The 25,479-nt window shown below is 41.4% G+C and overlaps 1 protein-coding gene across 1 annotated transcript; it reads left to right on the plus strand.

The window, feature by feature from the left end:
- Positions 1-8,128: 8,128 nt before the first annotated feature.
- On the plus strand, positions 8,129-22,641 carry PAQR9 (progestin and adipoQ receptor family member 9). The gene has a single exon (XM_072993274.2). It carries the CDS (start codon positions 8,391-8,393, stop codon positions 9,594-9,596), a length of 1,206 nt encoding a protein of 401 aa, XP_072849375.2. The 5' UTR covers positions 8,129-8,390; the 3' UTR covers positions 9,597-22,641.
- Positions 22,642-25,479: the final 2,838 nt, after the last annotated feature.

Here is a 25,479-nt window from a genome sequence, read left to right on the forward strand (position 1 = left end):
TGAATGGAGAGTCCCATTTTCAAAGCCCATCCAGTTAGCAAAATTTTGAAGAATTTGTTTTGGGGGCTACGATGCCTGGAACCGTCAATGGCCATTCAATACAAGAGAGCTGCCATCCCCAAAAGCAATCTCAAGGAGGCTTAGTCAGGCTCACTAGGGAGCTGTGAGTCATCACCATCTCTCCATCTGCCTCACAGCATTTCTGTTGGGGGAGGAGAACTGTGAATCTTGTCTATGTATCTCAAGCTTGTTTTAGTGTGAAGCCCTAAAGGGTTTTGCTGAGTCCTTTCCAGTTCCCTGAGTAGTGATGTCTGGGTTCAGTGCTATATATTTTGGTTTCCTTAAGTTGAATTCTGGGACGTATGGATTCACTGTTGTCTTAATGACTTCAACATTTGCAAACTCATCATCATGTCCAACTCTTCATGAACCCATGGATCAGAGCACGCCAGGCCCTCCTATCTTCCACTGCCTCCCAGAGTTGTGTCAAATTCATGTTGGTTGCTTCGATGACACGGTCCAAACATCTCATCCTCTGTCATCCCCTTCTCCTCTTGCCTTCTCACTTTCCCAACATCAAGGTCTTTTCCAGGGAGTCTTCTGTTCTCATGAGATGGCCTCCGCTTCAGGATCTGTCCTTCCAGTGAGCGCTCAGGGTTGATTTCCTTCAAAATGGATAGGTTTGTTCTCCTTGCAGTCCAGGGGACTCTCAAGAGCCTCCTCCAGCACAACAATTCAAAGGCATCAATTCTTTGGCGGTCAGCTTTCTTTATGGTCCAACTCTCACTTGCAAACTGGGATACACCAAAAGCACAACAATCCTACAAACAGGAAGGACAGACCCAAATTCCCACTTCAAATTGCTCAAGACTCATAGCACTTAAAGATACTATAGAATTTGCCAATTCTAATTTAAATGCTTAGTTCTCTTATGTTTTCTGTATTCCTGAGTCAGAATGGACTTATAGCAACCCTAGTAGGGTTTTCAAATTAAAAGTGAGATATTTAAAGAGTGTTTTTACCAGTTTCCCCTCCCCCAGTAAGTTTCCATGGCCAAGTGGGAATTGAAATCCTTGCTCTCCAGAGTCCCAGCATCACTCTATCCACTACACCACACTGGGAATTCCAGCTCTCTTATCTCTCCTCAAATTGAAACTGTCCTTCTCCAAATGTCAATGGTGTACAAAATGACCCAGTAGAAATGCAGGAGAGAACATCTTCCAGACAACGTAGAACATAGTTTATGCATTTATATACTTTGGTGGCCAGCATCCTATTGCATATTTATAAAAAAGTGGCTCCAAAAGTATAACTTTCAGTGACAAAATGCTACATGGTGAGAAGTCGCCACAGAAGTCACCTATTGGTGCCAATGGAATTACACAAGTGGGCATGACTAATAGGATTTTGGCCCACTTCTGCAGCACTTCATAGAGTACAGCAAAACAAGCCCTTGAGACAAACAGCTTAAAATCCAATATTCCATAAGGATGAAACAAAAAGAGGAAAGAACAGGAAAACAATGTACTGTATATAACTGTTTCAGCTATGGATGCTTAGGCTTAACAGCATGGCACCTAACGTCATGATCCTGATTACTTACTAGTTTGTCAGGGAGGGAGGGAGGCAGGCAGGCAGGCAGGCAGGCAGGCTTACTCATGCTAGCAAAGAAGCCAAACCTACATCACCATTGAAAAATTAACATCTAGCAATGTTATACTGTTTTTCAGTTCAGAAAATATTGACAATAATACTCAGCTGGAACATTTCCATAATAAGGTCATTACATTTGTTGTGAAAGCAAGCTGTACTAGCTGTCCTCAAGCTCGTGTGAATGGATTGTATGTGCTCTTGCCAAACATAATGACTGGCTAACAACTGGTGCCACCATAATCTCAGAAATTGCTGCCAGCAATCCATATGATTGGTTGATTCATATATTATATTTGTACATGTAAGCTTGCACCCTGTAAAGGCCAGCTCTTGCATTATTTTTTTCAATGTCAAATAATTCTTTTATGTAATTAAAGGCAGAAATGTTAAACCTGTCTATAAAGCATCCTGTAAGAGATGGCAAAGAAAGCTGACAGGGAAAAAAACTGATTTGTTTGAAATGTGGAGCTGGAGGAGAACTTTGCTGGTACCCTGGACTACTACTAGATTAAATCACGGCTGAGCTATCTCTGGAGGCAAAAATGTTGAAACTAAGGCTGCCCTATTTTGGGCACATCAGGAAAAAGCAAAATTATCTGGAAAAACCAATAATGCTGAGAAAGGTGGAAGGCAGCAGGGAAAGAAAAAACCGAATACAAGATGAGTTGACTCCCTAATGGAAGCCACAGGCTTGAGTTTGGAAGAGCTGAGCAGAGCTGTTGAGAAGAGGCCATTTTGGAGATCACGCATTCATATTGTCACTATAAATCAGGGGCAACTTGACAGCACAGAGCAACAACAACAACAACAACAACAACAACAACAACAACAACAACAACAACAACAACAACAACAACAACAAAAGTATCATACCTAGTCTGTGGTGGGAAAATTATCAGCCTCTCATTCTATGTAAGTGGGAAAAAGGGGCAAGCATGCAGAATCTTTGACCTACCATTTTTTTTCATGCAACACCTCCCAAAATTTACTGATGACAAACATTTGGAGAGTCATAATGATGCATATTCCTGGAAAGGGGGATAAAACCTCTCCTGTTTTTCTATATGAATCTAGTCTGGAGTGGGGATAGTGAGATCTATGACTCTGCATGTCAAATGTGGACTTGGAAATCTGTAGTTAAAATCTTGACACAGACTTGAACTATCTCAGCTTCAACTTTTCCATCTGCTATTTGGGAATAGTAATACTAATCTATTTTACAAGACTGCTTTAGGGAATAATAAGATTTTTATGTGAAATAATCTGAATACTTCTACAGTATTCAGTAAGTACTGAATAATTATAATTTGTTTATGTAATAAACATTCATGAATAAACAGATTAAATTAAACCATGCTAAATTATAATGTTATATCACAATAAAAGAAGTTTGTATTAGTTGATTGTATTACTGACTACCAATCACATTTGTGAAAGCTCCTTTCCTTCAAAAAAGAAACTGAATGTCAATATTCTTGTTGTGATAACTATGTATATACATACATTCAGACAGACAGACATTGGGTCTTCCCACAACTGTACAGCCTCAGTTTAGAACTCGAGAAGCCATCTGAAGTGCTGCCTCATCAAATACTTCCGCTAGAGCTACACGTTATTAAGTGTCATCAAATCAGAACCAAAGTACAGCACACTTAATAAGATATTCCAAGGTTGTAAGATATTTAAAGAGTGGTTTTCATGGCCAAGCAGGAACTCAAACTCCAATGTCCTAAATCCTACTCTGTCACTCTATCTCAGTGGTTCTTAACCTTTGTTACTCGGATGTTTTTGAACTGCAACTCCCAGAAACTCCAGCCAGCACAGTTGGTGGTGAAGGCTTCTGGGAGTTGCAGTCCAAAACTCCTGAGTAACCCAAGGTTAAGAACCAGTGTACTCCATAATTGTATATTTTACCTCTACATGCTTTCCATTTCCATATTTAGTTCTGCTGTTCATCATAGACACACAAAATGGAAATCATTTTCAGTTACCACACATTACAGTACTGTAAGGTAGAACAAGGGACAGTTACTTTCTTGAACTACACTTCTCAGAATCCATGGCTTATCAGAATTTTTTAAAAAACTTCCAAAGTTTTGCATAATGTAATTTATACACAGCTTCTAGGAAGTCTGGGAGTGTTCACTACAGTGCTTTGCCTCCTAATCGGGACAAGGCATAGGGAACATCCTACTCCAGATTATACAGGAAATTGTTCAAACCAACCTATGTAATCGCCTACATTTGTGAGAAATAGAAGCCATAAACTTTGCATTGGTGTGGACATAGCTCATAGTGAAGGATCATAGGAGCTGCAATCCAACAAAATCTGGAAGATCCACCGAATGCAATCAGCCATGGAGTCAGGAGACATAACCATGTGTAAACCCCTTTAAAGGGAATAAACTATTCTGTTAATGAAGATAAGATTGTTGGATTCGTTAGACAGACTAGTGACATAGTGACTGGGAGACAAGCAAATGGAAGTTGGAGTTGAAAACTCCAACTAGTAGGAACCATTTCAAGAAACATCAGAATATAAGAACAGCCCTGCTGGACCAAGCTGAATGTCCTTCTAGTCCAGCTTCCTCTTTCTCACAGTGGCCCCACCAGATGCCTCTGGGAGCACATGAGACAACTAGATGCCTGTCTCCTGATACCCCTGCCCTGCATCTGGCATTTTGAAGTATCTTCCTTCTAAGCCTGGAGATTATAAACCCCCATCATGGCTTGTAATCTATGATGGACTTTTCCTCCAGAAATCTGTCCAATCCCCTTTTAAAGGCATCTAGGTCAGATGCAATCACCACATCCTGTGGCAAGGAGTTCCACATACTAAAACACGCTGTCAAGAAATATTTTCTTTTGTCTGTTCTCACTCTCCCAACGCTCAATTAGAGTGGATGTCCCCTAGTTCTGGTATTGTGTGAGAGGGAAAAGAGCTTCCCTCTATCCACTTTATCCATCCTCTGCATAATTTTATACATCTCAATCATGTCCCCACTCAGGCACTTTTTCTCTAGAAAAGAGTCCCAAACACTGTAGCCTTTCCTCATAAGGGAGGTGCCCCAGCCCAGTCATCATTTTAGTTGCTCTATTCTGCACCTTTTCCAGTTCCTAATTACACAGTCCAGTTGATTCAGAAAGACTGCTTCAACCGGACTGTGGATTAGGCATCCTACCCACACCTCCAAGAATCAACCACTTACTCAGTGATCAGGTAGGATATTCAAAGCTTGCTTTTTCCCCCATCTCTTCCTTCACTTTGATAAAGTCTGCTCCAGCCTCCTACATTCTTTTTCCAGCTTCAGGAGAAACTGTTTCCCTCCCCTTCCACCCATGTATCCTTTCTGGTACAGGTCTTCCTACCAAGTACTGTATTAAGGCTTTGCTGATTCCTTTTTTTAGAACTTCTCTTTCCACCAGACTTAAGTTATCTTTCTCTTCTGTCTTCCTGTTCTCTGATATCAAACCTGGGCCTGGGGCACTCTCTCTCTCTTTAGAGATCTACATCCATCATCAGTTTCTTTCTTTTACTCAGCTTTCTGACTCTTGCCAGGGAGATCCAAAACGTTTGGTTCTCAAATGAGAGCAACTCAACAAATACCCTTGTACAGTAGCAGAATTTATTTTTCTCCTTCAAGTTAGAGGGTTTCATGGATTAGGTGCATCTAATTATGCCAATAATGACATAGATTTTCAGGTTGCATATTCCATTGTATTCATTCATTCATTCATTCATTCCATTTATACCCCACCTATCTGATCAATTGTGACCACTCTAGGCGGCTAATTTAATTTACATTCATTTTGTTGATTCACTGCATATTCTTTTTATAGTCTAATTCCTTCTTAAAATGAAATATTGTTATTTTTGTTAATTTTAGATCACTCTTAGTCACTCTGACTGAGAAGTTACTTCTGTTTCAGATGTTACATTCTCATAGCCCAGGTTTGAGAGAGAATAATGATTCTTGGTAATTAGAATTTTACCCCGAATCTATGCTCTGGCCATCCAATCTCCCCTTTCAAAACTGCAATACTGTACATCCAGTGGATACAGCTGCTGTTGGATAGCACAGCTGTAAAATTCAGAAAAAGTGAACTATTCCACCTGTATTCCAGCTTTAAGTGGCAGGGAAATGAAGACACAGCAGCTGCGAGGGCATCAGGAGGGCATCAGTAAGGAAAGGTGGAATTGCCAACTGGTACGATACTCTGAACCTAGAGAACAGATTTTGGCTAAACCAGCTGAACTCTTGTACCTTTTCAAGTCTCTGCAAATACCGTGTTTCTCCGAAAATAAGACAAGAGTCTTACATTAATTTTTGCTCCAAAAATGCATTAAGTCATTTTCAGGGCATATTTTAAATTTTTTATGTACAGAAATCTACATTTATTCAAATACAGTCATGTCATCTTCTTCTAGTAGCTACACATTGGTGAAGGGCAGGGTTTCACTTAATTGCAGCTTATTTTGGGGGTAGAGTTTATATTACAAGCATCCAAAAAATCATACTAGGGCTTATTTTCAGGTTGGGTCTTATTTTTGGGGAAACAGGGTATAAACTAGCAAGCATCTCTGATTACAGGAAATGTCCAATTGTCTACAATGCAACATTAATTTGTCCTTTCTTTTTAATTACCGATTCGCTCCATATCCAATGTGTCTTCATGATTTTAATATCTAATAGGTTTTCCAAGCATTGGAGGTTTTAAACATTACATTTTTATCTTCTGAAATGAATTATCAGTTTTAGAAGACATAGCTGTGTATATCAGGCAAAAGTAAAAGAAAAATAAAGAAGACAAAAATGTTGTGGCACCTTAAAGACTAACTGCTATATTTTAATGTGAGCTTTTATGGCCCAGTCTATGGGTCTGAGGAAGTGGACCCATCCATGAAAGCTCACACTAAAATATAGAAGTTAATCTTCAAGATGCCACATTTTCATCTTCTTTATTTTTATTTTTGCCTGATATATTACCAGTTGTGGCAGTGCAGTAAGAATGCTATTCTTAGATACAGTGTAAAATTTGGGTCACTCTGTTCAGTTTATTTAAAACTTTAGGTTGTTTGGTTTTGGACAACCAAAGGATTGGCCCGTATTGTAAGCCAAACCCAACTGATTCCACTTGTTCTTTAAAGAATCCAGTTGTCAACAAATGAGAAAAGCAAACAATGCTACTTTTTCTATATAATCTTTGAGGTTGATATAATTGTACTGATTGCAGAGTTACCAGCTGCACAATCTACCTAAAAACCAACACAACAGCCACTGCTTTAATGGTTAGGGTGGGCGTGTACTCTCATCTGACAAACGAAGTTTATCTTTTCAGTGTCACAAACCACAGAAAGTATATACCTGTCCATTTCATAACCTAAAATTACACCGGCATCAGTTGCACAATTCGAGTGAATTGTCCTCCCACGAGTTAATTATCGCCGTACAGCAAGTACTTTGGCATAGTAGATTAGACTTTTCTTAAAACTCCAATTAAAATTTTTAAATTATTGCATCTCGAATGATTTCCTATGCCAGGATTTTGTTTGTTCAGAATGTCTCCGTGCCTTTGCACTGAAGTGTGTGCTTTGTCTCTTTGGGCGCTTTTTTTCCCTTGTAAAAAGGGCAGCCCAATTCTCCAGGGAATAAAGTCCTATTGTATTCAGTGGGCTTTGTTCCCATATAAGCATGTGGAGCGGGGGTGGGGGGGGCTGCAAACTGACAAGATCTCATTGGATAGGTTGTGTTTTTATGAATGAAGCAATTTCCCAAAGCCGTGTGCTTTTCAAAAATATGAATAGTTTAATTAAAACCCATCAGAATTGCCCCACACCGTTGCTAGATTTCTGCCTTTGATGTGAGCAGAAATCTGTGCCTCTGTGTTCCCCAGCTCTTGGACAGGTGCATGCCAGTTTTCAACGAGGGGAGGAACAAAGCGATCTGGAAGGCATCATGTAGGATGAGAAATAGATTGGGAGGAGGGCGGGAGAGGAAAACCCAGGGGGGAAAAACAGAAGGGATCCGTTTTCTCGGAGCGGATTTCGCCTGGTGTTTCAGAGAACAGATGGCGAGGCGGTGGGGATGGCTCTTTACAAATCAATCGGAGCTGCTCCAGTTGGAAGGCACTGCTGAGGTCTTGGCTCCTGGGGGGGGGGGGGGCTCCATCCTTCCTCCAGCGAGAGGCGGGGGCGCAAAGAGGAAACTTTCTACCGGGACGCCCTGCCGGGCCAAAGCAAATCCTCTCCCCGACCCCGACCCCGCCGCCACGACCGTGAGGTTTCGATCGCGGCGATGCGCTGCCCGGCGCTCCTCTCTGCCGGCGCTCCCTCCCGCCCTCGCGCCCTGGCTGGGGGCGAGGGAGGGTTTGCGGCGGGTGCGCCTGCCGCTCGCCTCCTCTGCCCTTGCTGCAATGGATGAGGCGGGAGGAGGCGGGGGATGGGAGAGGAGCGGGGAGGAGGAGGAGGAGGAGGGGGCGGCTGCCGCCGCTGCTGCTGCTCGGGTGAAGCACAAATCCACTGCAACTCCTCCAGCGAGAGGCGCAGCAGCAGCAGCAGCAGCCGGAGCCGCCGGTGGCAAAGCGGCTTTGCCTTTGTGAGCTTACATCACAATCCCGGCTTGGGCAGCGGCCGCTCCGCCGGAGGCAGCGCGCGAGCGGCTCTTCCCCCCCCCCCCTCACACAGACACACACCCGGTCGGCGGCAGTCACGGCAGCAGCACGAGCCGGAGGGGAGGATGATCCCGGCCGGCGGGGCGGCGGAGGGCCCGGCGCCTTCTAGAGCAGCCGCCGCCGCCGTCGCCCTTTCGCCGCCCGAGCCGCCGCCGCCGCCCCTGCGTTCCCCCGGCGGCGTCCCCCCGGCGTCGTCGCCCCCCGCCCGCCCTTCGCCGCCCCCCTGTCGCCGCCGCCGCCGCCGCCGCGGCCCCCTGCTGCGCTGGGACGAGGTGCCCGAGGACTTCGTGGAGTGCTTCATCCTGTCGGGCTACCGGCGCCTCCACTGCACGGCGCCGGAGTGCCTGGCCTCGGTGCTGGAGCCCACCAACGAGACGCTCAACTTCTGGACGCACTTCATCCCGCTGCTCCTCTTCGCCGCCAAGTTCGGGCGGCTGCTGCTGCTGCGCGGCGGCGCCGGCGAGCTGCCCTTCCACCACCCGGCGCTGCTGCCGCTCTGGTGCTACGCGTCGGGCGTGCTCCTCACCTTGGCCATGAGCTGCACGGCCCATGTGTTCAGCTGCCTCTCGCTGCGCCTGCGCGCCGCCTTCTTCTACCTGGACTACGCCTCCATCAGCTACTACGGCTTCGCCAGCACGGTGGCCTATTACTACTACCTGCTGCCGGGGCTGAGCCTGCTGGAGCCGCGCGCGCTGGGCCGCTACCTGCAGCAGCGCCTGGGCTGGCAGGTGGACTGCCGCGCGCCCCTGGCCGCCTACAGCGCCCTGGTGCTGCCGGTGGCCTTCGCCCTGGCCGTGGCCTGCACCGTGGCCTGCTGCAAGAGCCGCTCCGAGTGGTGCGCCTACCCCTTCGCCATCCGCACCTTCGTCTTCGTCATGCCGCTCAGCATGGCCTGCCCCATCATGCTCGAGAGCCTCCTCTTCGACCTCCAGGGCCACAACCCCACCCTCTTCGTCCACTTCTACCGCCGCTACTTCTGGCTCCTGGTGGCCGCCTTCTTCAACGTCAGCAAGATCCCCGAGCGCATCCAGCCGGGCCTCTTCGACATCATCGGCCACAGCCACCAGCTCTTCCACATCTTCACCTTCCTGAGCATCTACGACCAGGTGTTCTACGTCGAAGGGGGCCTGCAGCAGTTCTTGCAGACGCGACCTGCGCCCCCTTTGCCCACCTTTGCCGGGACCGTGGGCTACATGCTGCTCTTAATACTGTGCCTGGGCCTGGTCATCAGGAGGTTTTTAAATACCCAGGAGGCCTGCAAGGACGATTGAGGTATCCTTCTCTTTAGGACTTCTGTTGAGCCCCTTATTTAAATTACTGCTGTTACAAGGGAGGCTGCCGCTCCCGCAGCAAAAGCCTCCAGGTGACAGAACCCGTCAATCTCTCTGATCAAGCACTGAACTCCTTTTAGAAAACTTTTATTGCCCTTGAAATAAAGCAAATGTAGGTTCTAAAGAGAGGTGTTCAAGCCACTGTACTGTATACATTTAAATCTATTTATTGCTGCTTAGGATACAAAGAGAAGCCATTTAGGACTATAGCTTGAAATCTACAATTTAAGCCCTAGTACATTATTTGAAAGTAAGCCTTGTGGGCTTACGTCCAGTTAATGTACTTAGGATCATGGTTTCAGGGGAACAAATATGCATGGACCACGTGAATGCTAGCTACTGATCTCAGATTGTCTGCTTTAGGAAAAATTATTTCAATTAGCAATATGCAGTAGACTTGCACTGATGAACATCTGAGGTTTAAAATATGATCTCATGTGCAATTCCTTGGCCTGTTGTACATCCAAGGATGTGTGTGTGTGTGTGTGTGTTTTCTGTTAAAGTACTTAGAAATCATGTGGAGTGAAAGTCAGTTTTCAAGACAAGCAAAATGATTTGTTTTGTTTTGTTTCACTTCATGTCATTTTATTTCGGCATTAATGATCTTGGCCCACAAAGGCAATTCTTAAAGTAGGCATGAATTGTAGTGAAGCCAGGCGATTGTTTGATCAGGAACATGGTCATATTGTGAGAACAAAACTTAAATGTGTAATGTAGCTGCCCCAACTCATGCGTGTAACGCTTGCTTCTCACAAGATGCTTTATACTCTTAATACATTCGTTGCAATTATGTCAGTTATGGTGGGGTACACATGGAAGAAAAGCTGCAAAAGGGATCCCACTTTGAGTTAACATAGCACTTTCTCTTCAAGAATGATCAGGTGGCAAAATGCCCTATAAGAACTGAATGCTCTGGCACTGAACATGGGACCAAATCACTAGCAAGTTGATGAAATTGCACCAACCTGTTTGCACGATCATTTGTCATTGAAAAATAGTCACTGAACTTGTATCACCTTCTGATTTGCATATACAGGCAAAGAGTGAGTCACAGTTGAACTGAGAGTGGTTTTCAACAATCCATGCTAATTTTTTGGCTCATTTTTCGTTTATGCCCGAATATGTGACATTAGCAGGTTTTATATCTTCTGTAAATTAACTTTGCAGGTTCATAGAAAAATGTGGTTACCTATGAATGACATAAAGTAGCTGAAGTGGTGAAACCTTTGAAAGGTAATGGAATTTATGTTCACTTCAGCAACCACTGTTTTTTTCAGGATTACAGTTTTGGAACAATAGCCTCTGGATTTTGATGATGTGAACAAGTCGTCAGTAAAACTCGTGAAAATAAAAAAAAGTCAGTAGTAAGAGTTCAGATTCAAAACTGTACCAGATTGAAAAAGTTATGGAACTAGAGAAGACCTTTTGGACTATCTGTCCTGTTTCTACCAGAAGAAAAGGTGCTTTGGAAATCTGAAGAGATTGTGATTATTGTGACATAAACTCTTATAAACTAGAGCCCATTGTTCAATTGATAAAGGGCATACATGTCTACACACACATGTATATACAGAGAGATCAGGGAAGAGTAGACAGTGGCTTCCAGAAACTGAAATTCAAGCTAGAGAGTATGTTCCACCTCTATGGAAAGCTCAGAGGTATACAAAAAGAAGCATAGAGTTCAGGGCTGGTCCAAGACTTTTTCTAGTACAGTGGGGTCTCTACTTAAGAACGTCCGTACTTAAGAACAATTCCACTTAAGAACAGCTCCATTTGCTAAATTTTGCTTCTACTTGAGAACAAAAATCCAAGATAAGAACAGGAAAAAAAACTTTCCTGCTCTTTTTTTAACCTTAGGTCATCTTAGGTTAAAAAAAGTTCTCCCCCTAGTGGTAGAGTACGTATTAACCAGCTTTGCATTAGTTCCTATGGGAACTAATGCTTCAATGTACGAACGCACCTCTACATAACAAAAAAACAGCCAGAACAGATTAATTGGTTTTCAGGCCATTGCTTCAAAATTAGCTTCGTCAGAAGTGCTTTTAACACTGTTCCCTGACCTAAGGGGGGAAAAAAAGAAAAAATATCCCCCTCTAGTGGTAGAAGGCAGAATAGCAGCTTCCCATTAGTTTCTATGGACGGAAAAGAGCAGATACAGATTAAATGGTTTTCAATGCATTCCTATGGGAAATGCAGATTCTACATAAGAACTTTTCCACTTGAGAACCACCTTCCAATACGGATTAAGTTCTTAAGTAGAGACCCCACTGTAGAGATGAAGCATAACATGGTACTGCTCCTTCGGTTTCTGTTACAAAATCTAACCAGACTGGCAACTGAATCATTCTCCAGTGCTGTTTATGGAGATAACATATTCCATTTTACCTTGGATTAGCAGGCTAGAAGGGCAGGCTGCTATGAATGGCTGGGGAGTAAGGATAATAGCTGCTCCTTAGCACCACTTATTGGCACCTTGATGATAGCTGGCTCTCCTGCCACTCTCAGTACCTGATGCTCTTGGTACCAGTAATTGGTGGTAGCATAATCCATCTCATACTGCCATGCTCATTGAATACCCAGAGTAGAATCATGAGTCCAATTGAGACTCAGATGAACAAAAGCAAGCATGTTTTGTATCTTCTAGTTTGGCAATTTTCCACTGGAATCCCTTTTTAAAATTTCTTTTGTTGAAGAATAATGGCTTTCAAGTTAGCAGCAGAAAATCCTTGTGGATTTGTTTATTAAGGCCAATTCATAATTCATAAAAATCTTAATGAAAATAATTGTCAAAAGTAAATACATTTAAAAACATTAAAATTGTGTAATAAGAATGCATACAGACAGCATCAGGTTACAAGGACACTTTGAAAACTCTAATCAGTTCTTCTGGCATTAGGAGGGGATCCTAATTGCTTGTTCACAATGGGGCACACAGCCATGGGAGGCTGATTTGAAATTTTCTACCCTCTATTTTCTGATTCTTCCTATTCCTCATGTTAGCATTGTGTCCATTTAGTCCTGGTTGTCCTAACTAGACAGCAAAAACAGCAGGATTTACTGGTTGTTAGCATTTGGAAATGTTACCTCTTTGCAGCAACAATTCCCAGAATGCCTCACATGGCATGGCCAGTGGCATCACCCACAATATGTTGTCCCTCTCCTGACATCTGCACCTTCAGTGGCCAAAATCCTGTTGCTTAGCATAATAAATTGCACTAGAGTAGACCCACTGAATCAATGGGAAGTAGGTGAGTCAGGTCCTCCAAAGGCTCCATTGGTTAAATTAATGGTTACTCTAGTTACAAAAGCTAGAGTAGGCTCATTTGAATAAATGGAATTTACAGAGACATTGACTCACCAAATCCCCATTGATTAACTGGGCCTACTTTAGTGTGATGTTCTATGCTAAGCAGCAGAATTTTGGCCAGTATAAATTTCTACAGGGGGGGAAAGGACTCCATACATGAAGTGAACCACGTGCAGGTTGGAGACACCTTCTGCTGGGATTCCATTTCATATTGAAGCCTTTGCCCCTACAGCCAAACGTGTTAAGATCTTGTCACCACAAATGTTTCTGAAGAATGCACAGATATCCAGGGGAAAGGTCAACATGATGTATGTGATGTTGGAAAGTGGGATTTCTCAAGTGCCCCCCTCAGCTTTCTCCACTTACATTTTCTGGTAAGTGGATTTGAGGAATTCTTGAATTAGGGTGGCTATTAGTTCCTTACACAGTGTTCATACAACAGTTGCATCTGGATTGTCGCAGAGCTGATTTTGGTGAAGTGTCCTGTTATTGCTGCCAAGTAACATTGCTAAATTAGGGAGCTGCCCCTAAAAGATAGCAGGCCAGACCAAGGCTTTAGTCCATATTAGGCATCAATTACAAGACTGGCTTTGGGCAAAGTCCTGCCTTTGCCTGTAAAGGAAGCCTTTCTGGTGTCTACCTAGCACAAAGAAGTCAGTCTTTCATTTCAAATCTAAATACATATGTCCTCGAAAACAGCAACATTTAGAAACCAATGGAAGAACATTGACCTAGAACACTCCGCTGCTTATTGCTACGTCATTCTCCAACAACAAGGAAACTTCAAAAGGAGACTCCAATATAAAGTTGAATTTATCTGATGCATGAGTCTGTTAATTTGGGAATAAATGAGAACCAAGATGTTCACTCTAAGCATTAAATTTAGAAGAGTACATAATCACCAGTTATTGCAAGTGTGCGTGGTCCCTGTGTTTAGTCTGCAAACATTTGAACTTTTCAAAGACATGCCACACAGTTCCATATTGCCATTCATGGTCTTTCATTCCATTGTTTTCCCCTTTATCATTCTCTCTGTCTTTGCATTCTTTCTGGTGCTTTCCCTTTATATATATGAGGAAATGGGTTCTGGTCTAGAAGAACATATGTCACAATAAATCTATCAGTCTTTGGTGCCAGAGGAGTGTTTTGTTTTGGGGAGTGGTAATTTTAGCAAAAAAATAATGCAGCCAGTCCTCTGAATTTCAAAAAAGGGTCTCAGTCCTAAAATCTTGTATGTTTGGACTTGAAGGAAACAACACTTATACTGGGATGATCTATGTAAAATGCTACTAATCATAAGAGTGGCAGTGTCATTAATTGGGCCAATGAAAGATTTGTGAATAAGTTAGCTGAAGGAAGAATGTCATACCATATTATGTTTATACTCTTTATTTGTTCTGCTGCTATCTCCTAATTTAATGTACTATAGTAGTAGACAGGCATTAAGAGTCACTTTATCTCTGTAGGTGGATAATTCAAAGTGTTGTGTGTGGTGTGGGGGTTGTCACTGGTTTATGGGATTTGTGGACAAGGAGACCTTTCCCCCCTCCTTCTGCAGAAAGTCTAGGGTAGTTTGGCCTATAACATTTTGAAAGTTGATCTGTGTGGAGCAGTTGAATTGATTCCTGACCAGACTTTCTGCCAGTATTCATACATGTTCTAAGGCTGGGAAGCAGCTAGTATTTTTTTTTTTTCTATGAGAAAGAGCTTTTAAGTAGATGTGACAAATGTGATATATCAACCTGGCAATACAGTTAACACACTTCAAGAAGAACAGACTGTGTTTACATGGCAAAGCATTGATTTTGATCACTGGGTATAAATGGCATCATTTGTTAGGAGGCTACTCTGAGTTAAGGAATAGGTAGTCTTATTTTGGACCAAATCACATAGAGAAACATCTGTACACAGAAAACTTTTTTTTTTTGGCAGATACCAGTTTTGGCCATGGCTTTCCTATACCTGTGGTTTGACTTTTTTTAACAATGGTTTGTTTTCGTCAACCAGGGGTGTGTTATGTTGAGATTCTTAAACCATTGTTTGTTTGTTTTTAATTGACGGGTGCTTAATCCTAAAATGTTCACAGTAATCTAGACTGTGAGATAGCAATTTAAAGCTGATGTAAAAACTAGGATTTGTATTGAATGTAGTTAAGTGTTATACTTGCACCAAGCAAAACATGTTTAAGGCCACTTATTCCCTTGCTTCTCCAGCTTCACAGCTTTGCAAAATAGCTAGTAGGCGTTAGCATTTTATATTGCACTTGTTTCACAGTATATTTGGGTTATTAATTACACTAGAACCAAATACATGGCCTTCACTGTTACTCCTTTAAATCATGGTTAAGCACTATATCTCAAGTGGGCTTGACTAGGGAAATGCACATTTAGTGGAACAAATGGACAGTGTATCAATCTATAGTTACGTCTCTGGATTTAGGTTTGCCACATTCCATAACAGTTGTCTGTGACCCTGTAAACTTTAATAATTTTTCTTCTAACATCAGAAGTGTGAAGCTGCTGCAGGATTTAGTGCTCATTGCATTGTGCATATATTCTTGATATCCACATTTTAGCCTTGCTAAAAATAAATGTTGCTTGGGTATAATGCCATCAGAATAACATAATTGTTTTAATGATGTGCCCCAGATGACTCACCCAGCCTTCAGAATAAATTATTTATTTGAAATATTTCTTCTGAGATTCACTGAAGTATCTAGTCAACAATTAAGAAATGCATGGGAAAATTAACCGAGAGTTAACACTCTCAGAACTAGAAGGAAGCTCAGATTCTGGGCTAAATTTAATCAGAGACTGTAAAGAGGATTATACAGTCAGGTTTTGTGTGCGCTCATCAGTTACAACATAAGGTGCATCTTGCAAGGCAGTGTGAGGCCACAGCAGACAGTAAAAATACATTTGATATTTGGACCATGTGATGTTTTCTATATATATCTCAATTACAGATAAAAGCTATTGGTGCTCATCTGGTGCTATAGCTTCTCTTACAGGCGTTCTCTGTACCTTCACATTTACTGATTCATGCTTAGCTGGGTCATATTCAAGACATTGTTACTTATAATTGAATACATTCCTGTATATCTGAAACATGCTGACAATTTTGACTCTGTCTATGGTTCACGTTATTACTTGCAATCTGGCTTTTTATCAAAGGGGAGATAGGTCCACTTGGGTTAAGCTGTGATATTTTTAGATAAACCTTTTTATTTAAAAAAAACATTCTTTACTTATAATGCTAATTGTAATATTTTTCCTGCAGAATTTCTAAGGATACAATATTTGGAATTTATTTTTAAAGCACAGAAGGACACACCTTGAGCAATGCCAACATAATTTTCTATTTGGTGGCCAGTTTTCAACAAATATAGAGTAAAAAAAAAAGAATAAAACATCAATAATGTAGAAATCTGAAGTTCTTGCTGCATTTGGTTTTCTTTTTTAAATCAGTGGTAAAATAATGTAGCTACTAAAATATGTATGATCAAGAATCAACACCTGCATTGCAAGCAGGCAAAATACCAGTTTATCTGCAGGACTGTGTTGCCCTTGGGAAGTGGTTTCAGGGGACAGAGTTTTGCAGAGCTCTGAATGTTCTGCATTCTGGATTATTTTGAGCCTATCTGGACTTATCACCTTTCTCAAGAAGACTGTAGGAGTGTATTGAGGTTGTTGCTCAGTTAAATATGAACAACACCTAAAGGAGGTTCATGGCACTTTAAAGACTAGCACATTTTGATCTGCCACTTCTAAAGCCCTGCCCCTCTTTCAGGGAAGCAGATGTGGATGGTTTCCAGAATCCACATATGTGTGATCTGGAAATTTTGGGTTGTTAAATGCTTCTTTCTAATTGGTTTTGCTGGGAAGAAATACCTATACCAGTTCAAGGCAGGCGCAGGGATTTTTCACAGGGGAGGAGGAGCTTTGATGTATCCAATAATAACCTACAAATATTCCATATAGGCTTCTGTTCCCAATCAGAAACCATTGGTACTACTCCCATGCCCAGAGGACTTTCCACATATATGGGCAGGGAAGAGGAAAATGCAGCTCCATCAGTGAAACTGGTGGAGGAGGGCTTTCATTTCCTTGTAACTTCCCTCTGCTAGATTCTGCCCATCTGCCGAGCAACTACTACCAGTCTGTCTCATCATCAGGCTTTCCATCCATCTGTCAGTCTGTCCCTTTATCTATCTATAATCCATCCATTCACCTACCTAATTGTTATAATTACCTGTAGTGGGATTTTCTTCTAAATCACTATAAGAAATATAAATGGATAACTCAGTGAGCTAAAGTAGAGCCAGGCATTGGTAGTTCAATTCCTCACTATGCCTTCTGGGAAAAGAACTAGCCTGTGTAGCATCGGGCATGCTGCCCAAGTCCTCAGAAGAAGGAACTGGTAAACCACTTTTAACTAGGTTGTACCTAGAAAACCCTGGCAAGGATCACTATACGTGAGAGTTGACTTTATATTACATGATTAATTAGTCGTGTAAGGGTAAAGTTCTAAAAATTAAAGTAGCAGGAAACATTGTGAATGGACAATTGGCTTCTGCATATTGAAAATGGTGGAATATTTAAACTACACAAGATATGTTACCATTCTGTTTTTGTAAGTTCTGATCCTCTTTTGAACTCATTGTCTCTTGGCTTAGGTTGGGGTGGTCTGTTAGCCATTTCCAACAGAAAAATGACTTTACTGTTTTCTATGTTTAAATCAGTAAGGGTTATTTCAATATAATATTCCTGATAGTACAGTTGTAAGGGAAAGTAGTACATTGAAGCTAGATAAAATCAATTTGTTCCTGCCCACATACCTTAGGAATGTTGCATGGTGCTTATAGTAGTCGCCCTAATATGTGCATTATAGCTGATTTCCTGAGTGATTGGGGTTCCTGAGTAATTCAGGTAAATAAATATTTACCTGAATTCTAATCCCACTTTGGCAGTTACAGGTTGAGGTATTTCAGTAAACAGAGATAATTTGGTTGGAGGAAATCATTACTCCTTGCATCCTAAAAATTTAGGACACACTCTCTTTCTACCAATAGTAATATTCTTCTTTTCCTTTTTCTGAATGTCACATTGAGCCATGGTTTGTGTTAGCCATGCTTGGCTGCTGTTGCTGTGCATTTTTCTGCAGATGGTGAAATAAAAGCGGTTTGTTTTCCTCAGCTCCTGCTTCAGAATAGATAACTGGGAAAATAATCCAGGGATAAGCCATGGTTGTAGTTAATGTCCAGCCACGACTTAAACAAAACAGAGTTCATAAGCCAACACAACCTGTGGCTTCTAATTGTACGGTGCTGCTGACTAATATCATAGTTTAGCTGTGGGGCAGATTTGAACACTCCAACAGAATAAAAAATTAGAGATCTCAGTCTTTCATGACAAAACACTTTGTGTAAACAGCTCATGGGTTTCCAGTCATGTCAAGTCATGTTTATTGTTAAAATAAACTGAGTTTTCTATGGCCATTACCTGCACCATCTTCATCAGGGAAGACAAGAGACCAGCTCAAACAAAGCTAACATTGAATATCTCCAGATACAATCAAAACTAGCTGAGTGGACATTCAGACGAAACCCAGACAGATTAACGTTAAAGAGCCAGTCCTCTATATTGACCAACATTATACAAGAGCAATCTGTCATTCCTATCCAGTTAACAAAACAAAGGCTGCCAGCAAGCACTAAAAGTGACACCACTATCTCTGTTGATGGAATGTCGCTCAAGTTTTATCAGGAGAGCCTTAATAATAATTCGGTTCCCAAATTGACTAGTTTTGACCAATACTTGTACTCCATTCCATTGAGGCTGATGGTCATATTTGATATAATGATCAGCCAGTCCAAATTTTTCAAGCTGTTGTAATCTATTATATTGTGAATGTTCTAACATTCTCTCTGTAACTGATCTTCCTGACCACCCAGTTGGTTTTGATTGTATCTGGCAGTATTTAAGGTTAGCTTTCCTTGAGCTGATATCTTGCCTTCCCAGATGAAGATGGTGTAGGGTATTACCATCAAAAGCTTAGGTTATTTTAACAATAAACATGAATTGATACAACTGGAAGCCCATGAGCTGTTTACACAGAATCCAAAATGTTACTTCATATTACTGTATGTGTAAACTTGACTTTTGTCTACGAAGGCAGCACAGTGATTCATTATGGGGAACACTAAAAAGTTGTGGTTTTCTTTGTCACTATCGATTCATCATTCTTCAGACCAAGTTACATCCCTGCTTGTGTGCAGAAGGACAATTAGTGTTCTTTGCACATCTTTCAGATACAATGACAGTGTAAAATATTTTTAGGATATTATTTGGTTAGGCAGTTTTAAGGCCCACCTTTTTAAAGCAGAAACATCGTTACTGAAATGAATGACACCTCACTGAATCAGATGCTGATTCCATATCTAGAAGCAGTGCACCCTTAAGAGGAAAAATTGTTTGAATATTTCAATACATGTTTGCCTTAGTCTGCATTAGCTTGCTTTTATTTTGTAGCTAGTTAAGTGGGAAATAGCATAGCTTTGGGAGTCTAGTGTTCCTTAAGTACATAGCACTGAGAGATTTGCATGGCCTTAAGGGATAATTTATGAGAGGATTATATATTTGCCTTAACGTGATCTGACTCTTAGTTACCATAAACTGTGGCTAAACTGCTCTTTTCCTTGGACTTCAGTTTTATTGTCCCTGTTGGAATTGCATCCAAAGGAATTAATTTCCATTGATTGTGCATAGATTTGAGCATGTAATCAGCAGAATTATATTAGCCGTATATTTAGTCCTCCTTGCTATCTGTTTCCCCATCTGTAAAATGCAGGTACTTTGCTTATCTACCTCACCAGAAACGTTTGTAGATTAGCTAATGTCTGAAAAGCACTTTAAAAACAGCACAGAGTGAAGAGGTAAATAATTTATGGAGCATTGGTTACTGAAAATGGCATTTGCTTCTGGGAGCTTGTTGTTTCTTCCTGTGAAAGAAGTACAGATGATCTATATGATCAGAAATTTCAGGATTTGGTTAGGGATGTGAATCTTCCAATTTCTCACTCAGAGTAATCCACACTTTCTCTTTGTAGTGAGATTTCAGAGCACAAGATTTTTTTCCCCACTGAGAAATCTTCCAGGAAATCTTCTGGATTTCTCAGACGCTTTGTGGTAATTCTTTCCGGAAGAAATGCCAGGCTACATAAGGCTGTCACAATGTCTGCACAGGATTCACGAAAAGGGCATTAAAGTACACAAAATTTGTCAGTTTCCTGTGCAGAACAATGCCCCCCCCAAAAGGAAAACAAGTTCCATGGTCTCATTTTCGCAGGGAGTCAGGAAATCTCACTGATGCAAATCTGAGCTCCAGACTATTGGCGTGAAGAGCCTTGGAAAATTGCTAGAACCAGAAATTGTGTGTATATTCATTACAGTACCTGCTTTCATTTGAATAATAACCACAGGCCCCTCCTCAGATTGGGCTTCAACTCTTGTTCTGAAAACCCAGAATAATCTGTTTCCTTCTGAAATTTGCATTCCCGTTCGTTTCACCAAAGACATGATGTGAACCTCAACTTCTTTTTACTAAACTCCAAGCTTCAGAGCACTCTCTAAAAGCTGTGCTAACTTCAGAGAAAGTGATTTAAATACTTTATCTTTTTCCTAAACTACATAGCCCTCCTTCTAAAATGACTTTTCTGAATATGTAGTAAGACCAAATGGTGCAGCTGAGTAGATGAGAAGGACAAAATGGTTTATTGGGGGAAGAGTTTAGTTGAATAGTGTAGTTAATAAGAGCTGGGGAGATTTGAAGGGCAGTTGATGGTGCAGCCAATTTTAGCAGAAGAATTTGGATTTAAGCCAGTTGATTCTTGATGGCTTCCTGAGAACTGGGCTGTAAGAGGAAGTTGTGGCACTCCTCAGGGCCTCATCATATGCTGTCACACATCTAGTTCTTGGCTCAAGTTTATGGCATAAGGTGTGAAATGTATTATTTTATATTTGGGTGCTACACAATTCTTTTGCTGGGAATTTCACTCTCTTTCTCTGCCTTTCTGCCTCCATGGGAATAGGAGCTGCCCAAGAGCTTGTATAGAATGGAAAAAAAGAAGACCCTAACATGAACAAATGTGTTGGTTTCTTAAAATCAAGATGTTCTGAATTGTCACAGGCTTTCTGTGGAGATCGCTGGTGTAAGCTGAGATGGAAAAAGATGCCTCTGTAGATTAGCAGTTCCCCCAAATTCCACAGGCAACAGGGCCACTGCGTGTGTGATTCCAGGAATTATGTATAGTCAGGAAAAGGCCCTTTTTCCATCTCAAGATGAGGGTGAAAGTTTGTAGTCAACTGTTCCTGGTCTGTGTACAGCAGTTCATTGCTCTGGTAGGATAGTGTTCTGGTTCATTTTTATTTCCTCCTCTAGGGCTCAGCTCTTGGAGTTGATGTGCAAGTCTTAACTATGCACAGGCTGGAATTCTATCTTGGTACTGTATTATCTAAGAATGTAGATAACTGGGGTTTTTTTGTGGGCGGGGGAAGCAACCATATGTGTCAACAGCTCTCTGGAAGTAGAAACCTTCACTTCAGAGGGGTTGTTACAAACAGCATGTCCAAATAGGGTGCCTATTACACTGGAGTGACGAAGGTTTGGACACTTAGTTATTGAATTTGGGGAGAACTGGCATGGCAATATGTGTAATATAATACATAAGGGAAGAATGTGTGTGTTCCTCAAAGAGAAGTCACTGTGCTTCCAGTACAGCTTCCACATCTTCCCCAGGAGAAATGTGGCAACCTCTCCCTTCACATAATAAATGGAAGTGTGGCATTTATGTGCAAATTGGTTGTGAGTCCTCCACTCCCACTTCCAAGGGGGTCCAAGAGCAACCCCTGGCATGCTCTGGTAGTTCTTTCCTTGGCAGCCTCCTTAGGAGTTATTTCCATTCTTTGCATTTGATCCTAGCAAAGTGGCAGAAAATAATGAGGCCAACATAGGTTTTGATACTTGAACGAGATTGGAAGGTTGACATAGAGACTCCTTCAGCCATCTTCACGAACCTATCAGGCACAATGGAATCTTTCCTCCCTCCAATTAGCTTTCAGCCTCTTTCTTACTCAAGTTTTCCTGTCTTCACTTTCTTTCTCCTTTCTCCTCTTGGAAGAATGAGGAAGAGGAGGGGATGTTATGGGTGCCGCACTAATTTTTATGTACCATGCTCAGGTTTGCTCATCTCCATGGGTCTCTCCTCTGATCTGATGGGCAGTGACACCCGCCAGGCTGCCACTAATGGTGCTCTGTTTTCAGAGGATCCATATTGTGTATCCCATTATGAGAAAATATTTTAGGGTTTGTCGCTGCAGTAAAGTTTAGTTGCATGGAAATGTTTTGCAAGACTATGAAACAATCTTAGGGATGTCTTTGTACCTGCTGGTGTGTTAAGCACACATTTGTATCTCTGTTAGTTTTTAAATCCTGTGCATGAAATGGAACAACTCAGAGTGCAAAAATTTATTTTAATCTTTATATTTGTTTTGTTTGTTTGCATTTTGAAAACATTTGTTCTTTGTAAATTATTGGCTGCTAACTGTATTGTATAAATAATAACCGTACTTTTTGGAAGGGGGGACTAAAATTTTCCAAATAAAATTGTTTCTGAAATGAGATTTTAGATCATTTGTGTGTACATATGAGTTTGACTGACAGGTACTAAAATTGCTAAGCCACAGTTTCTGTTATTTCCTGTCCTTTTACATACAGCTGGTTAATTGTATAGTGATAGTGATGTGGTCTAATGTACATGTAGATTTTTTAAATTAAATTATATTTTAACAGCATGTTTCAACATGAACAGACTTAAAGAAAAATGTAATTCTCATAAGCCCGAAACAGCATGGTCAAGTGATCCCATAAAGTAATCCCTTCTCAGAAAGTAGAGCCTACTTTTTTGCCCCAAAGGGCCTATTTCTCATACGCACACATATATATGCTAACTTTAGTATCCCACTCCAAAAAGTCAAGGAAGGAATTATTTTTAAAGGGCTGCAGCATACATATATGAAGTGACCCACATCCCCCAGAAAAACCTTCACAACCTTCCTTGAGGTCACAAACCCCAGGTTGGGAAACACTGATCTAGAGGCTGCCAGGCTGCCTACTCCTTGGCTGACGGGTTGAACTGTGGCTATACTGCAAACCATAACTAGGAATCCATAATTTTAATTTACCATTTAGTATTAATGGAGGATAGGCTACTTTGTTATTAATAATACTCACAAGGGATGGCCTTATTCAGAAGCATTTTCTTTACCTTTCATGGCACAGGAAGACATAGAAACAATAGAGATTATTTTACTAAGTCCATTGCCTTGTGATCTGAAGGCCTTAGGAATGGACCTCAACAGATGGGGAACCCTGACATCTGAGCGTTCAGCCTGGAGGCAGGTGGTGCATCATGGCCTCTCGCATTTTGAAGAGACCCTTATCCAGCAGGCCGAGGCAGAGGAGGTCACAAAAAATCAGGGAGCTGGACAGGGAAAGATTGAATTTGTCCTCAGTGTGGAAGGGATTGTCACTCTCGAATTGGCCTCCTCAGCCACACTAGATGCTGTGCCAAGTCCTCCATACAGGGCATGTTACCATAGTCTCTTGAGACTGAAGGATGCCTAATCGAATTGTATTCAAAGCATGTTACCATAGTCTCTCAAGACTGAAGGATGCCTACAACAGTAATAGTAATATGTAATCTATCAGATACCAACAACAGTAATGTGTAATATGTTAGTCACCAACAAGACAGTAAATGGCAAGTATTGATGCTATCTTGAAGAGACCTTTCACCATATAATATTTATTCACTGGTGTATTTTGCAGAGCTAATGTCATGTTAGAACTGTTATTATCAATGCTGGCACACTTTGCATAATTTGCCTTAAATTCCTGTAATTGCAATAGAGACTTGCAAAGGTAAGGAAAAAAGATCCCTCTCATCCAGGTAGGAAGCACAATAAAGGATGGTGTTTTCCTGGATAATTGAATTTCTCATTAAATGGCTTATTCACTTTTGTTTCCATGTGTAGCAATAGCACATGGTAAGTTGAACCTTGAAGATTGTATTACCTTATTCACTGAAGTGTCTTTGTGCCTTCTACGTTGGAGTGTATTTTTGCCTTCTGCTTTGGAGGACATTTAAAAAAACATTTACATCACTGTTGCTGTTTTTCCTTGATAATTACTAAAAAGCACTTCCTAATTAGGGAGCATCCCTTGCTCATTAAAAAATCATTCAACTATTTGAGGATTCCTGGGCATTAAAGAAAGAGCAGTCTATGCCCTTGCCTATAAACTTCTCGCACCTTTGGGAGACTTGGGAGGTGTGACAGTTTGTGACCTGAATGCAAGAATAAGCCATCAAATAGTTAATCATGTACTTACTTCATGCACACAAGTCCCTCTGCAAAGATTTCAGGATTAGAGTATACTATATGCTCTACTGAGTTTCAGTTTGCCTTTGGATTCAGAAGTGCAAAATTAGGTACTTTAAGATTAAAAGGCAAACTAGACAAATTTCTTTTCCTTCCTAATTTTGTCATAGTTCAAAAAGTGTATCCTGAAGTAAGGTTTTGCCATTCATTCCAAATGTACGGTTGCCTACAAACCAAGCCTAGACTGTTTTATCATGTGACTTCCAGGGAAGAATTGCATGATGTTTTGGAAATTGAAGCTGCAATCCTGTGTATGCTTACCTGAGGGAGAGCCTGACTGAACACAGTGGCTCTTAGTTTTCAAGTAAACATGCATGCCATTGGTGTGAAAGGCTGTATCCAGGCAATTGCTTCTTTCAAAAACAATAGCATGGAACAAGGAGTGTGCACAGGGCCATGCACTTCACAGAATGTGATATCATTTGGAGGGCTAGTTGTAACTATGAAGGTTTGTGGTACAGTTGCTTTGCTACTCAACTTATTTTGTTTTATTCCTTGGAGGTTTTTTGTAGTTGCTAAATGACTTGTGCATGACCGTACCTAGCAAGTATTGACACAGTGGAAGCCTGTTATAGTCTGAAGGCCCTGTGGCTTACGGAAGTGGGAATCACCTCATATAACTACAGTGGTGCCCCGCTTGACGATGATAATCCGTTCCGTTAAAATTGCTATAAAGCGAAATCGTTGTCAAGCGAAAGTTAAAAACCCATTGGAATGCATTAAAATTGGTTAATGCATTCCAATGGGGGAAATACCTCATCGTCCAGCGAAGATCCTCCATGGGGAAGCCATTTTCAATCGCTGTCTTCGGGAAATAGGTCCGGAAAACATCAGGAGGCCATTTTGAAAACCCAACGATCAACTGTAAAGATCATCGTCAAGCGAAAAACTGGTTCCTGAAGCAGGGAACTATTCAACGTAAAGCAAAAATCGGCCATAGAAACATCATTTTGCGATCGCTATAGCGATTGTAAAAATGTCGTAAAGCAATTTCGTCGTCTAATGGGGTCGTCGTCAA

Source organism: Pogona vitticeps, chromosome 3 (genome assembly GCF_051106095.1).
Source record: "Pogona vitticeps strain Pit_001003342236 chromosome 3, PviZW2.1, whole genome shotgun sequence".
Classification (NCBI taxonomy): Eukaryota; Metazoa; Chordata; class Lepidosauria; order Squamata; family Agamidae; genus Pogona; species Pogona vitticeps.

Excerpts from the sequence above, each read along its gene's own strand:
- PAQR9 (XM_072993274.2), top strand. The coding sequence starts at position 8,391 with ATGATCCCGGCCGGCGGGGCGGCGGAGGGCCCGGCGCCTTCTAGAGCA.